This window comes from Ceratotherium simum, chromosome 26, assembly GCF_057802395.1.
Source record: "Ceratotherium simum simum isolate JZ-2026a chromosome 26, ASM5780239v1, whole genome shotgun sequence".
NCBI classification, from domain to species: Eukaryota; Metazoa; Chordata; class Mammalia; order Perissodactyla; family Rhinocerotidae; genus Ceratotherium; species Ceratotherium simum.
In genome coordinates, this window is record NC_141925.1 from 2,253,281 (window position 1) to 2,270,635 (window position 17,355).

A 17,355-nucleotide genomic window follows, 5' to 3' on the forward strand; every position below is an offset into this window, starting at 1 on the left:
TCTGTCTTGGGGCCAGCCCCGTGGCGTAGTGGTTGGGTTTGCGCACTCTGCTTTAGCCGCCCGGGGTTTGGATCCTGGGCACAGACCTACACACTGCTTGTTGGGCCATGCTGTGGCAGCGTCCCACACACGAAATAGAGGAAGATTGGCGCAGATGTTAGCTCAGGGACAATCTTCCTCAAGCAAAAAGAGGAAGATTGGCAACAGATGTTAGCTCAGGGTGAATCTTCCTCACAAAAAAAGAGAAAAACAAAAGACGTCTGTCTTTTTCTTAGTGGCTTATAGGAACACTTGAAATATTCTAGATACAAGTCCTTTGTCAGATATATGTATTATAAATATCTTTGCTCATTCTGGATTGCATTTTCTCTCTTATGGGTGTCTTCTGTGGAACAGAAATTCTTAACTTTGATATAATTCAGTTTGTCGTTTTTTTCTTTATGTTTAGTGATTCGGAGTCATGTTTAAGAAATCTTTGCCTACTTCAGGGTCATGAATATGTTTTCCTGTTTTTTCCCTAAAAGCTTCATTGCTTTACTTTTCACATTCAGATCTGTATTTCATCTGAAGTTGATATTTTGTGTATGTATGGTGGGAGGCAGAATTCAAAACATGGATAGCCAATCAACCCTGAACTGTTTATTGAGAAGACCTTGCTTCCCTATGTTCTGCAATGTCAGCTTTGTTATAAATCAAGTGACCATATATCTTTTTTTGTGTGTGTGTGAGGAAGATCAGCCCTGAGCTAACATCCGTGCTAATCCTCCTCTTTTTGCTGAGGAAGACCGGCTCTGAGCTAACATCTATTGCCAATCCTCCTCCTTTTTTTTTTCCCCAAAGCCCCAGTAGATAGTTGTATGTCATAGTTGCACATCCTTCTAGTTGCTGTATGTGGGACACGGCCTCAGCATGGCCGGAGAAGCGGTGCGTCGGTGCGCGCCCAGGATCCGAACCTGGGCCGCCAGTAGCGGAGCGTGTGCACTTAACTGCTAAGCCACGGGGCTGGCCCCAAGTGACCATATATCTGTGGTCTCTTTCTGAGCTTTTATTCTGTTTCATTCATCAGTTTATTTATCCTTAAGTGTATCTCTTTTGATTCTCATTTTATACCTTGTACTATAATGTTTTCCTTTGTATATATTATTTTCCCTTACTTGGCTTATTTTCCACTACTGAGTTCCATGAAGGTGAGCTTCATTACTGATCAATCTTTTTATAATAGCATTTGCCCAGACACAGTGCCTTCAATACTGATAATTGCTTGAATGCATAATTGCTGGTTGTTGTACATTACAAGCATCTAAGTAAACTTTCTTTTAAAAGGAATGGTCTACCTATATTATCACAAATTTAAAAAGATGCTTAGTATGAAAACATCCATCTACTCCTTATTTTTTTCCTGTCCCATTCCACTGAACTGTAACTGTGGTTGGAGAAAACCATGTCTTCTTATTGTCTCTGGCTATTATTTTTTATCTTATCTGTGTTGGGCCAGTAATGAGCCAAAATACTTCCTCGTCTAGATGGCGAGGGTTAAGTTTGGCAAATTCTAACGCCAGGTTTTAAAGAATTAAATGTTGAGTGTTTTGGTTGATGGCTATTGTTCCCAGTTCTTCTCTCATTCCTTGTATTAAATTTTATGTTACCATGCCCCATGTGACTTTGCAGTCCTTCCCACTAGAGTAGTCAGAGTTTCTTTCCCAGTTGCATTGATATTGGGCTCGGCTGTGTGATTTGCTCTGGCCTGTGGAATGGTTAGTAGGTGTTATGTGAGCAGAAGTTTTAAATGTGTTTGTGTGGTTTTGCTTGGCCTGCCGTTAGAACAACATGCTCCAGCTAGTGGCTGCTCTGAGGAGAATGAGGAGACACATAGAGCAGACCTGTATTAATTTGCCAGGGCTGCCATGACACAATACTACAGACTAGGTGGCTTAAACAACAGAAATTTATTTTTTCACAATTCTGGAGGCTGGAAGTCCAAGATGAAGGTGTCTGTAGGTTGGGTTTCTCCTGAGGCCTCTCTCCTTGGCTTGTAGGTGGCTCCCTTCTTGCTGTGTCTTCACATGGTCTTTTCTTTGTGCCCATGCATCCCTGGTGCCTCTTTGTGTGTCCAGATTTCCACTTCCTATAAGAACACCAATCAGATTGGATGAGGGCCCACACTAACAGCCTCATTTTAACTGAATCACCTCTTTAAAGGCCCTATCTCCAAATGCAGTCACATTCTGAAGTACTGGGGGTTAAGACTTCAACATATGAATTTTGGGGGGACACAGTTCATCCCGTAACAAGACCTTAAGACAAGTCCAGCAATCCCAGGAGGCCAGCGGAGCCACAACTTGCTGGAAGACTCATGAGCAGGAAATAAATTCCTGTTATTGTGGGCTACTGAGTTTTGTTATTGTTTGTCATTCAAGATTTTTACAGCAATAGCTGACTAATATGAATGTATCATTGCATTCACTCTTTTGGTTTATTGAGGTGAAATTCACATAACACACAATTAGCCATTTTAAAGTATACAATTCACTGATATTTAGTTTATTCACAATGCTGTTTCTTTAGTTTCTAACATGCAATGTCAGAGATGCTTTAATCTGAGAAAAAATACATCCATTTTTCTTTCCTCAATGGGAAGATGTTTTTCTAGAAGTGAAAATCTCATTGTATTAGTATCTAAAAATTAAAGCATATATTACACCTGGGAAACAAAGAGTGAAAAGAGAAGGAATATGTTGCTATCCAAAGTAATTTCCTTTCCTCACAATCATGTCTGCTTCAACCACATCCCTACAAAAACTGCATAACCTTTAATTAATTAATTTATTCATTCAATATTTACTGAGTGACTATCATGTGCTGGCTTTGCTCTTGTGTCTGGGGGAAAAAAACAGACAAAATCCCTGCCTTCATGGGGCATACATTCTAGTAGGGAAATAAATTAGTAAATAAATACCATGTTAAATAGTTTAAAAGTGCTAAGAAGAAAAAATGAACAGGGAAGATCTATACAAAATGTTTAATGTTTTTGAAATTTTATATAGGATGATCAAGAAAAACCTCACTGAGAAAGTGACTTTTAAATAAAGATCTGAAAGAACTAGGAGAGCTAGCCACGTTGATACTTGAGGGAGGTGTGCACTCAGCAGAGGAAACAGCAAGTGCAAATGTTTCGAGGCAGAATTGTGTTTTGCTTGTTATAGGTTAGCAGCTCTGCCTGTGACACAGGAGCAGAGAGAAGGAGGGGAAGTAAAGTAGATGAGATGAGATGAGAAAGCTAACAGGGGCTATATCCCATACAGGTTTGTAGGTCATCATAAGCCGAGGCTCTTCCTTGGAGTGAGATGGAAGCCATTAGAGAGTTTTGAACAGAGGAATGGGCATGACCTGACTTGAACAGGACCCCTCTTGTTGCTGCACAGAAAATGGATTGCAGGGTGGCAGGGGCAGAAGCACTGATTCGACTGAAGAGGCTATTGCAGAAATCCAGGCAAGAGATGAGGCTGTGTGATAAGAGCAGGGTGGTGTGAAAAGGATTGAATTCTGGGTATATTCCACAAGTAGAGCCAATAGGGTTTCCTGACAAACTGGATGTAGGATGGGAAAGAGAGAGAGAAGTCAAGAATGACCCTGCATATCTTGGAGAATGGAACTGACATTAATTGAGGTGAGGAAGACTGTAGGATGATTTGTTTTAGGAGAAACGTGAGTAGCCCAGTTTAGACATGTCAAGTGTAGATGCCAAGCAGGCAACTGGATATTTGGGTCTAGAGTTAGAGGCAAAGTCAAGGCTGCAGATATAAATTTAGAAGTCATCAGCATTTGGATGGATTTAAACCCAAAAGACTGAGTGAGATCACCTACAGAGTGAGTGTCACTGGAAAAGAGAAGAGTCCACAGACAGAGCCCTGGAGCATTTTAGTATTTAGAGGTTGGGGAGAGGAGGAGGAATCAGCAAAAAAGACCGAGAAGGAACTTCTAGAAAGGAAGGAGGAAAAGTAGTCCAGCACGATGTTCTGAAAGTCCAAGAGAAGAAAGATTTTCAAGGATGACAGGTAACTCGACATTTTTGTATTATGCATAACATTTCCCCCATTTGTTTCCCAACTAGTGGTGATCTCTCCTCTTCAGCTGAAAAATGACAATGTTCAGGAACTTAAAACTTCTTCTCTGGAAGAATTTCATTTTGAAGGTGGGTATAGTTATCTGTGGGGAAAATGTGAGTTTCCTTGGATGGCACTGAATGTTTAATTTAAATTGGTTTCTAATAATGGCTTAAAGCAAACAATTAAGAACTTTACTTGTAAAGGGGTCCTTTTCTGCAAATGTTTCCATAGTAATTCTGTTAACCCTAATTATTAAAGATAATATCATTGTTACTGATTTCTAGCCATTGGTGTTATAGAAAACCTAAAATAAGATATTTCTAGCTAATTCTCATTCTATTTTTTTCCTATTCATGTGTTGTGCAGGGAGGCTAGAAGAAACGAAAGCGTTCTTAATGGAAGAACTTATGCCACATAGCAGCTTATGCTTGTGTTCTATTTTGGATTAACATATAGCTTTTGTTTTTATTTTAGAAACGCAAGACTCTGATAACAGTCCTTGAAATCTTGACGCCGTTACTGTTTTCTACAATTGTAATGTATCTTCGTTTCAGTAGTTTGCCAAGAAAAAGACCTCCTACCAACTACCATGCAATTGATGTCAGCTTATTGCCAGAATTCTTCTATCATTTTCCTCTGAAAAATAAATTTCAACTAATTTATATCCCTTCCAAAAGTGAAACTTCAAAGAATATCACTGAGATGGTGGAAAAAACTGATGTTGAGTTTGAAGGTTAGGCACAAAGATGGGGTAAGGATAGAGAGGGCATTTTTATAAAGTACAATTTGAAGTTTTTTCCTGAGAGTTCTTACAGTAGTGATTCCAAATCTGGGGTCTCCAAATTCTAAAGAGTCTGAAGAGTTGGTAGTCAGCGGAAAGCAGTCAGCATGTTATTTTTATTTTTTCAGGCAACACATTGGAGACTTATATAGTTATGTGACAAGGCTTCAAGGCTAATTAAAATGTTACATATTTGTTTTTAACTCCCTATAGTGACACTGGTTATCTCATATTAATCAGAAGCTTTGATTAGTAGTTATAAGTCTCTGACTAAAAAAAAATGGAAAACATTCAGAGATTCTGAATTAGCTTTCTAACTGGTCTCTCTCCTTCTCCTCTTGTCCCATTCTAACCCAGTCTTTACATGGAGCTAGCAAGATCTTTAAAAAATCAGTAGGATCTGTCCAGGCTCCATTGTACTGAGAGTAAGGGGAACCTTCTCCAGGCTATGGCCCTGTGTTCTCTCCTGTTTTACCTACTTCCATCTTCCTTGTGCTCCCACACTCTGGGTGCATTGCCACTTTTCGGTTCCCAGAATCGGTGAGCTTTTCCTCCCTTCTGACACAAAGCTTTGTCCCTAGCCCTTCCTGTGGGTTGCTCCTTCTTATCCTTCAGGTTTCAGCTGAAAAGCACTTAGGAAGGCAGCCAAAGTGGTTTTAGGTTTCTCACCTCTGCCTTTTTCTCTTTCACAGAACCCTGTTGGATATGTTTGTGGCATTTTGATAAATGTGTAATTACTTCACCACTCACTGCTTTCTGTGTGCTGTCTGCCTTTCCCTGCTAGGCTCCTCCTCCATAAGGGCAGAGGACTTTGTCTGTTTTGTTCATCACTGTGCCGATGACAGTGCCTGGCAGACAGTAGGTGCTCAATACATAGTTACTGAATGAATTTATACAGTTAGGTAGACAAAAATTTTCAAAATGTGGAGTCTACAAAATGTGGAGTAATTTGTCAGAATTACTATAATTATAACCATGCTTTTGTAAAAATATTCTAATAATATATAAGGTACAAAGTGAAAATAAAGAGTTCTCTTTCAGCTCTGAGTGCCTCTCAATGGGGGCAATTCTTTTAAAGGCCCTCAGTGGTAAAATGTGGGGGAACCACTGTTTTGAAAGTTCTGGTTTATGCTTGCCTAGTATCCTAAGATACTATTCTAATTCAGTTACCTTTTATAAATATGAGATTATGAAATAAAAAAAAAAAACAGAAATCTTCTCTGGGGAGGTGATAAGGTAGTTAAGACATGATGATAGAAAGCAAGCCATGCAAAATGGGAGTGTGATGGGTTTCAGGAGTCAGGGGCTATCCAGGTAGGGGGACAGTGAGTGGCCAGGCCCTGAAGTGTTGGAGGATCAGAAAGTCATCAAGCAAGGCTGAAGTAAATGGAGAGAGTGATTTGAGAAGAGGTTTGAAATGTCTGTAGGAGCCACATGATCCAGAGCCTTGTGGGCCTCGTTAAAGTGTTTGGGTTTTCTTCTACATGCAAAAGGCAGCTGTTGAAGGGGTTTTAAGAGAGGTTATGTGATGTAATTTGTTTTAAAAGAGATTTCTCTGGCTATTTGCAGAAAGAGTGATTGGAAGGGGGTGGTACTTGCAGGCATTCAGGAGGAAGAAGATGATGATGGCTTGAACCCTAGGCAGATGGAAATATGTAGGTGAATTCAAGATAAATTTTGGAGTAAAAAAATGATTCGTCCGAAGCCCTTCTGCCTCTTTTGGACCTTTCTCAATCAGTATCTTCTCTCTCTCCCTAAATATTCAGTCTTTCCATCTGGGCTGAATTTCCACCTCACTCTCAAATAAATCTCAGTCACCTCCATTTTAAGAGAAAACATTTCCTATTCTGTCTTCCCTTTAAGATAGTATCTCAAATAATTTATTTTTTTCTTGATAAATGTCTTGAAAGTTTATTTCTATTTTATTACTTCCCTCTAACTTCTTAACTCGTTTTAATCTATATTCTTTCCTCAGTACTATACTGATATCTGCTAAGAAAATGTCATTGATGACTTGCTAATTGCCAAATCCAGTGCTATTTTTCCCCCCGAGGAAGATTCTCCCTGAACTAACATCTGTTGCCAGTCTTCCTCTTTTCGCTCTTTGTATGTGTGAGCTGCTGCCACAGCATGGCCACTGACAGATGAGTGGTGTAGGTCCATGCCTGGGAACTGAACCTGGGCCACCAAGGTGGAGTGCACCAAACTTAACCACTAGGCCACTGGAACTGGCCCCCCTGGTGCTTTCTTTCCAGTTTTCATTATGTTTGTCCTCATTGTATCAGGGATGATTTCAACCACTTCTCTTTGGAATTCTCTTCTGCTTTGACTCCTGTGATATTATAATCTACATCTATTTCTACCTTCCTGCTGTTCCCATTGCGGTCTTCTTTGCTCACTTCTTGTCCTCAAACAGCTCCCAGCCTTCCTTTCCTCCCTCTCTCTCTATTACAAAATGATACATGAGGTGACGTCATCATCATGGCAGAGTGAGCTTTCCCCTTAGACTCTTCCCCACTAAGATACAACAAAAAGGACATTCGTATGCCAACAGAGGACATTCACACAACACAAAAGACATCTGAGTGACCCATGCAGCCATACATCTGAAGGTGGAGGTGCTGGAACCCCCAGAGGAAATGGAAGGAGGTAAAGAGAACTCCTCTCTATCCCCAATGGCAGCGACCCCGGGACCTGAACCGTGCAGCTGTCAGAGAGAGTGGGGAGGGCCAGCCCTCCATGGGAAAACCGTTGCTCTCCAAGCTCCCTCACAGCCCATGGGAAACTCCCACATGGAGGGGACTGAACTATTGCAGGAGTGTCTTCATCAAGCTAGCATCCCAGGAGAGCAGATAGCGAAGGAAGAGTGAGAAGGCCCCAGGATCAGGCAGGCGAAAGAAAGAGCCCCTTCCCCCACACGATGCTTCGGCTCAGCCAGTCAGCCAGAGCACCTGCAGATTGCAGTGGGCTCGGAATACACAGCTGTTGACCCCCACCCAGTGGCGGCAGGTGGAAGGTGCGACCAGATGTTATCAGTATGAGGAAAAACAAGCCCATGCTCTCAAACAGTATGCAAAAATATATTAAATCTTCAGACCACAAGGAAAATGGCAAGCACCCAGCAATCAATCCTGAAGGCACAGAAATTTATAATCTAAATGACAGAGAACTCAAAATAGCTATCATAAAAAAGCTCAACAAGTTACAAGAAAATACAGATAGACAGTTCAATGAAATCTGGAACTTCTTCACAAAAGAGATTGAAACTATAAAGAAAAACCAATCACAAATGTTGGAGGTGAATAACACAATAGAGGAGATAAAGAAAAATCTGGAATCTTTAAAGAACAGAGCTGACAACATGGAGGAAAGAATTAGTGATATAGAGGATAGGAATGCAGAAATGCTCCAGATGGAAAAGGAGAGAGAACTAAGACTAAAAAGAAATGAAGGAAATCTCTGAGAAATATCCCACTCAATTAGGAAATGCAACATAAGGATTATAGGTATTCTAGGGGGAGAAGAGTGGGGGAAAGGGGAAACTTTACAGGCTAGGAGAGAGTGGAATGAGATATTCAAAATTCTGAAAGACAAAAACTTTTAGCCAAGAATACTCTATCCAGTGAAAATATCCTTCAAATATGATGGAGAAATAATAATTTCCCTAGATAAACAAAAGCTAAAGGAGTTCATTGCCACAAGACCCCCACTACAAGAAATGCTCAAGAAGGCCTTCATGCCTGAAAAAAAAAAGAGAGAAAGGGGATACAAAGCCTTGAGCAAGGGGAAAAGTAGGTAGACAAAATCAGAAAAATTTCAGCTATCAGAATAGGTTAGTAAACACTTAATTATAGCACAAAAGATAAAGGGAAGGAAAACACCAAAAATAAATATAACCTCATCATTGTAACTACAAACTCACAACATAAGATGGAATAAGTTGTGACAATAATAACTTAGAAGGGGAGGAGTAAAGGGATGGAATTGACTTAGTCTGAGGAAATAAGAGGCCATCAGAAAATGGACTATCTCATCCACGAGATTTTTTTATACAAACTTCATGGTAACCACTAAACAAATAATCAAAACAAAAATACATGTGATAAATAAAGGTAAAACTAAGAAAATTTTCATACAGAACTACCAAACTGAATTGGTAGTCTGAAAAACATGGGACAAGAAACGAAGGAAATGCAGAAGAACCAGAAAATGAGTGATAAAATAGCAACATTAAGCCCTCAGATATCAACAATCACTCTAAATGTAAATGGATTTAATTCTCTAATCAAAATACACAGAGTGGCAGGATGGATTAAAAAACAAGATCCAACAATATGCTGCCTCCAGGAAACACATCTCAGCTCTGAAGACAAACACAGGCTCAGAGTGAAAGGATGGAAGAAAATACTCCAAGATAATGGCAAACTGAAGAAAGCAGGTGTAGCCATACTTATATCAGACAAAGTAGACTTCAAGATAAAACAGGTAATGAGAGACATAGAGGGACAATATATAATGATAAAAGGGACACTCCACCAAGAAGACATATCACTTATGCACCCAAGGTAGGAACACCAAAGTACATAAAGCAACTATTAACAAGCCTAAAAGGAGATATTAACAACAACACAATAATAGTAGGGGATCTTAACACCCCGCTTACATCAATGGATAGCTAATCCAGACAGAAAGTCAATAAGGAAATAATGGACTTAAATGAAAATCTAGACAAGATGGACTCAGTAGATATATAGAGAGCACTCCATCAAAAGACAGCAGATTACACATTCTTCTCAAGTACACGTGGAACATTCTCAAGGATAGACTATATGTTGGGAAACAAGGCAAGCCTCTATAAATTTAAGAAGATTGAAATCACAACAAGCATCTTTTCTGACTACAATGCCATGAAACTAGAAATCAACTACAAGAAAAGAACTGGGAAAGTGACAAAGATGTGGAGACTAAACAACATGCTACTGAACAACCAATGGATCATTCGATAAATTAAAGGAGAAATAAAAAAATATCTGGAGACAAATGAAAATGAAAATACACCGTACCAACTCATATGGGATGCAGATAAAGTGGTCCCTGAGAGGGAAACACATAGCAATACAGGCCCACCTTAACAAACAAGAAAAATCCCAAATAAGCATTCTTAAACTACACCTAACAGAATTAGAAGCAGAAGAACAAACAAAGCCCAAAGTCAGCAGAAGGAGGGAAATAATAAAAATTAGAGCAGAAATAAATGAAATTGAAACAAACAAGAACAGTAGAAAGGATCAATGAAACAAAGAGCTGATTCTTTGAGAAAATAAACAAAATTGACAAATCCTTAGCCGGACTCACTAAGAAGAAAAGAGAGAAGGCTCAAATAAAATTAGAAATGAAAGAGGAGAAATTACAATGGATACGACAGAAATAGAAAGGATTATAAGAGAATACTATGCAAAACTATATGCCAACAAATTGGAAAATCTAGAAGAAGCAGACAAAATCATAGACTCATACAACCTTCCAAAACAAAATCAGGAAGAAATAGAGACTCTGACTAGACCAATCACAAGTAAAGTGATTGAAACAGTAATCACAAACCTGCCACAAAATAAAAGTCCAGGACCAGATGGCTTCTCTGGAGAATTTTACCAAACAGTCAAAGAAGATTTAATACCTATCCTTATCAAACTATTCCAAAAAATACAGGAAGATGGAACACTTCCTAACACATTCTACAAGGCCAACATCACCCTGATATCAAAGCCAGACAAGGACAATACAAAGAAGGAAAATTAGAGGCCAATATTGCCGATGAACATAAATGCAATAATCCTCAACAAAATATTGGCAAACCGAAATACAGCAATATATTAAAAAGACCATACACCATGATCAAGTGGGATTTATACCAGGGACACAGGGATAGCTCAACATCTGCAAATCAATCAATGTAATACACCACATTAACAGAATGAGGAATAAAAACCACATGATCATCTCAATAGATGCAGACAAAGCATTTGACAAGATCCAACATCCATTTATGATAAAAACTCTCAACAAAATGGGTATAGAAGGAAAGTACCTCAACATAATAAAGGGCATATATGACAAACCCACAGCCAACATCATACTCAACGGGGAAAAACTGAAAGCCATTCCTCTGAGAACAGGAGCAAGACAAAGGTGCCCACTCTCGCCACTCTTATTCAACATAGTACTGGAGGTTTTGGCCAGAGCAATTAGGCAAGAAAAAGGAATAAAAGGAATCCAAATAGGCAACGAAGAAGTGAAACTCTCGCTGTTTGCAGATGACATGATTTTATATATAGAAAACCTTAAAGAATCCATCGGAAAACTATTAGAAATAATCAACAACTACAGCAAAGTTGCAGGGTACAAAATCAACTTGCAAAAATCAGTTGCATTTCTACACCCTAATAATGAACTAACAGAAAGAGAACTCAAGAAGACAGTCCTGTTTACAATTGCAACAAAGGGAATAAAATATCTAGGAATAAATTTAACCAAGGAGGTTTATTTATTATAACCAAGGAGACCTATACAATGAAAACTATAAGACATTATTGAAAGAAATTGATGATGACATAAAGAAATGGAAAGATATCCCATGCACATGGATTGGAAGAATAAACATAGTTAAAATGTCCATACTACCTAAAGCAATCTACAGATTCAATGTAATCCCAATCAGAATCTCAATGACATTCTTCACAGAAATAGAACAAAGAATACTAAAATTCATATGGGGCAACAAAAGACCCTGAATAGCTAAAGCAATCCTGAGAAAAAAGAATAAAGCTGGAGGCATCACAATCCCTGACTTGAAAATATGCTACAAAGCTATAATAATTAAAACAGCATGGTACTGGTACAAAAACAGACACACAGATCAATGGAACAGAATTGAAAGCCCAGAAATAAAAGCACACATCTACGGACAGCTAATCTTCAGTAAAGGAGCTAAGAACATATAATGGAGAAAGGAAAGTCTCTTCAATAAATGGTGCTGGGAAAACTGGACAGCCACATGCAGAAGAATGAAAGTAGACCATTTTCTTTTGCCATGCACAAAAATTAACTCAAATGGATGAATGACTTGAAGGTAAGACCTGAAACTATAAAACTTGTGGAAGAAAATATAGGCAATACACACTTTGACATCGGTCATAGAGGGATCTTTTCGAATTCCATGTCTACTCAGACAAGGGAAACAACAACAACAACAAAACAGGTGGGACTTCATCAGACTAAAGAGCTTCTGCAAGACAAATGAAACCAGGGTCAAAATGAAAAGACAACCCACCAGCTGGGAGAAAATATTTGCAAATCATATATCTGATAAGGGGTTAATCTCCATAATGTATAAAGAACTCATACAACTGACAACAAAAAAACAAACAACTTGATCAAAAAATGGGCAGAGGATATGAACAGACATTTTCCCAAGAGAGATATACAGATGGCCAATAGGCACATGAAAAGATGTTCAGCATCACTAATCATCAGGGAAATGCAAATCAAAACTACACTAAGATATCACCTTACACCTGTTAGAGTGGCTATAATTACCAAGACAGAAAATAACAAATGTTAGAGAGGTTATGGAGAGATGGGAACCCTCATTCACTGCTGGTGGGAATGCAAACTGGTGCAGCCACTATGGAAAACAGTATGCATATTCCTCAAAAAATTAAAAATAGAAATACCTTATGATCCAGCTATCCCACTACTGGGAATTTATCCAAAGAACCTGAAATCAACAATCCAAAGAGGCCTGTGCACCCCTATGTTCATTGCAGCATTAATTCATTATAGCCAAGAAGTGGAAGCAATCCAAGTGTCCCTCAACTGATGATTGGATAAACAAGATGTGGTATATATACACAATGAAATACTACTCAGCCCTAAAAAAAAAGACAAAATCGTCCCTTTTGCAACAACATGGATGGACCTGGAGAGTGCAATGCTATGCGAAATAAGCCAGACAAAGTCAGACACCGTATGATTTCACTCATATGTGGAAGATACATTAACACACAGACAGAGAGAAAGAACAGTTTGGTGGTTACCGGGGGGAGAGGGTTGGGGGGTAGGCACAAGGGGTGAAGGGACGCATTTATATGGTTACTGACAAACAATAATGTACAACTGAAGTTTCACAATGTTATAAACTATTATGAAATCAATAAAAAAATGATACATGAAACAATACGTGTTTCAAGTAAAAAGTTAAAATTTCCATCCCTAATCCCACTTCCCAGAAGAATTCTTTGTTAACGATTTGGGATGTATTTTTCTGAAATTTAAAATTAAAAAAAAACCCTCAAGAGGATTGGCAGATGTTAGCTCAGGGCTGATCTCCCTCACAAAAAAAAAAAAAAAAACCCCTCAAAATTTACAATAAATACAAGAATTCTTTGCATTGAAATTTTCAAACAATATAAAAAGATAAGGAATAAAAATTAAATTTCCTTCTTCGTGCCATTCCCTTAGACAAATCTTCTACCCTAGAAGTAACAACAAACAATAGTTTGAAAATCCCTTCCAAACTGTGGTAGATATCTGGTTTTTTTTTTTTCTTCCCAGCGTCTACTCACCGTTTTGATATATGCACAGCCTATTTCTCCCTGGGGGCTTTATCCCTCTCCCACTCTCAGCCCATGATGTCTCCACCCTTGGCACAGGATGAGTCATGTAATCTGTGTCTACACCAGCCTGCGCTTGGCAGTCCCCCTCCTATGGTGATTTGTCCAGGGAGGACACTTAACTCAGTAAGAGTCAAGGAAACACTAAGATTTTTCCTGGGAATTTCTGGGAAACAGATTATTGCTGTTCTGTTTCTGGTAATATGGCAGACTAGGTTATTTGGACCAACCCTTCTGTTGAAAAACAAATGCTGATTAAAATTAAATATTAAAAACATGTTCTTGAAAGCCTTAAAGAACTAGATAGATAGTAAGGAACTATCAGACAAAGAAAATCTAGGGTAAATATTTTATTTCTTGATCCAAGGGGTAATTACTTAGATGTTAATTTTATGACTGTTCATAAACTGAACATCTGTGTTTTATATACCTTCCTGTATGTATGCTATTTTTCACAATTTAACCAAATATGTGTGTGTCTTTAAAAAGAAACCTAGAGCCAGCCCTGATGGCCTACTGGTTAAAGTTCGGTACTCACTTCTTCAGCAGCCCAGGTTGGCTTGCCCATCATGGAACGACACCACCTGTCTGTCAGTTGCCATGCTGTGGCAGAGGCTCACATAGAAGAACTAGAATGATTTACAACTAGGATATACAACTATGTACTGGGTCTTTGGGGAGGAAAAAAAAAGAGGAAGATTGGCAACAGATGTTAGCTCACAGCAAATATTCCCCAGCAAAAAATAAAAAAATAAAAATAAAAACAAACCTAAGTAAGACTAAGAAAACAAAAGAATGGAAAAGAAAAACAAACCCATACATAGGAAAAAAGGAAAATTCACTCATAATCCTATTACCCAGTTATAAGTGCTATTTAAATTCTTGGTATCCACCCTTCCTGCATTTTTTCTAACCATGTAAATAAACAGAAATAGGATCATCTTGTGTGAACTATTTTGTAGCCTGCTTTTTACTTACCATATCATTAACATATTTCCATATTCTTAGATATTTTCCTGAATAAAAAAATCTAGGTGAGAGAAAGAACCCAAAGAGGTCAATGGAAAACCTCAATTGCATTTGATAAAACATACATCATACTAGGGGAAACTGAGCTGTAGTTTTCATAGCCTTGTAATGCACAGAGGGAAAAAAGAAAAAGTCAGGGCCAATTCAAGGTGGGAGACCATCTCCCCATAAAGATGGGACCCCAAATGCCTATACCTTTAGTGTAAGATTGAGCCAGAAAAACACATACCTCACTCCCACACCTGAGGGACTGCAAGGAAAGTTGCTTCAGAACTGAGCACAGCAGCAGGGGCACCCATCCTTGAGATTTGTAGCTCGAATTCACATCACCTGGTTATCCAAAAACAGAAAACCTCTTATACTACGGAGTGAGACTTGGACTGAAACAGACAGCAAAAAAAGAACTAGAAAGATTTCAGATCATGGAATTATTAGTCTCACATTATAAAATCGCTATTTTTACTAGATTTAAAGAAATAGAAGACAAGCTGAAAGTATTTGTGGATAGCATGTCACTATAAACAGTCACCTAGCAGACTTGAGGAAAAAAAAAGAAAGAAATAGAACTTCTAGAAATGAAAAATAATTAAAATGTAAAGCTCAGCTGAAGCTAAAACTAGTGAACTGAAAGACAGATCTGAAGAAAAGTTTCGGAGTGCAACACAGAGAGAGAGAAAAAGATGAAATATGGCAGGGAGGTTAAGAGATATGGCCCTTGTTGTTCAATTCAAACTTTAACTGGAAAGTCTATAGTCCAGGAACTGCTAGCTTCTGTCTTAAGACATCAAGGAAGTAATGCTGAGGAAAGAAGAGAAAGAATTTAAGTCTTGCTCACACAATTTGAAACCAGGATGAAGTCTCAAATTTTGTGGAACAAGGGTTGTTCTTCTTTAAAGAATGGGTTTTGTTCTGGTAGAAAGTTAAAGTTCAGTTTCATCAACAAGCTTTTCAAGATTAGTTTTCAACCTTTTTTGGGGGAAAAGTGTAAAATAGCTTTTGCTTTAAAGATAATTTATCCCACTACTAAGATGTGATTCTTCTGGGGTCTCTTCTGAATGCCTCAAGTGATCACCAAGGACTGTCCACACTAGTTGGTCAGAACTCAAATGCCTCCTGGTCTTAAGTGGGCTCTGGGCACCATTTAGCTCATACCTCCCTGGTCACCCAGGCAAGGTGTGTCTTAGTATTCTTTAAAGGGGTCCTCTGTGCAGATTTCTAGGGCTATTTCTCTGCATTGTCTTCTACTCTTTGGAACTCTGCCCTGCAACTTTCAGCCACTTCAGACTCTTTGAACACTAACTCCTGTCTGTCAACTCAGCTGAATAACTGTGTTCTGCTTGGGATTCCCCTCCCCGTCCTATGGTCTGAAAAGTGCCTCCAAACAGAAAACCAGGGCAATCTTAGTGGTCACTTCATTTGTTTCTCTTTTCTCAAGGATCATAATGCTGTGCTACTTATTGTCCATGGTCTGAAAACCTTGATTCATTTTTTTTGTCCAGTTTTCTTGTTATTTATGGTAGGAGGGTAAATCCAGTCTCTGTTACTACAGCATGGCCAGAAGCATTACTCATAGACTTTTTTTTAGAACATACAAAAAAATTGGCTTACAGAGATTGTGTCATGATGGGTGAATCGGGGACCTGTGGTAGGTGAATGACTCTTCCGCATTTAACTTTTAGTATCATTAGAATTTTTTACCATGTGCATGCCCTATTTTTTTTTTTTTGGTGAGGAAGATCAGCCCTGAGCTAACATTTGTGCCAATCTTCCTCCACTTTATGTGGGACATCGCCACAGCATGGCCTGACAAGCAGTGCATCAGTGCACGCCTGGGACCTGAACCCAGGCTGCCAGCAGCGGAGCACACGCACTTAACCACTGCGCCACGGGACTGGCCCCAACCTGCCCTATTTTTTTAATCTAGTTAATAAAAAATTCTCATTAGTATTCTCAGAGACAATTAAGAAAATATTGATACTCCAAAACAAAACTGGACTCCTCTGAAAAGGAAACAGTGAAAGAAACTGAAAGAGGACTTGGAAATTAAAAATGATTATCAAAATAACTTTCACAGAAGTAATAGAATGGACGTGTTTGAAGTCCAATTGGTGATCTAGAAGATAAAGTCAAGGAAGCCTCTGAGATGTAAAGCAAAAGGACAAGGAAATGGAGAATATGAAAGACAAGGTGATAGACATGAAGGCCAGATCCAGAAGTCCCACCTTCATCTACTGGGATTTCTAAAAGGAAGAAAAGGAGACAACTCAGGGGAGGAAAACAAAGCAATATGGAAAAGATTTCTGAAAAAGCATCTGCATTTTCAGATTGAACAGGCTCACTAGTTACCAGCAGGAAAACAAAAGAGGGCAAACTTGGACCCAAATTAGCAACATTTCGGAATCCAGGATAAAGGAACAGAAATCCTACATGCTTTCAGAGAAGGAAAACTGGTTACCTACAAGGAATTAGTCATTACATTCAGCAATACTGCAGACTAAATTATGGAGTAACACCTTCAACATTCTGAGGAAGAATTATTTTCAAGGAGGATCCTGTATTAAATAGTTGAATGTGAGGGCAGGTGACATAGAAATTACGTCTCTCATCAGAGCAGCTAGATTTCTTCGTGATTTTGTTTCCCACTTTTTTTGTGTGTGTGTGTGAGGAAGACCAGCCCTGAGCTAACATCCGATGCCAATCCTCCTCTTTTTTGCTGAGGAAGACTGGCCCTGGGCTAATATCTGTGCCCATCTTCCTCCACTTTATA

General features: G+C 38.8%; 1 protein-coding gene across 1 annotated transcript in view; it reads left to right on the forward strand.

Annotated features, from left to right (window-relative positions):
- Positions 1-17,355, forward strand: part of LOC101394248 (ATP-binding cassette sub-family A member 17-like) — a 125,191-nt gene that overhangs the window by 14,581 nt on the left and 93,255 nt on the right. The window contains 2 exon segments of the mRNA XM_014793402.2: positions 4,112-4,192; positions 4,581-4,839. Of these exon segments, the coding sequence (XP_014648888.2) occupies positions 4,139-4,192; positions 4,581-4,839 (313 nt within the window). The 5' untranslated portion in view covers positions 4,112-4,138.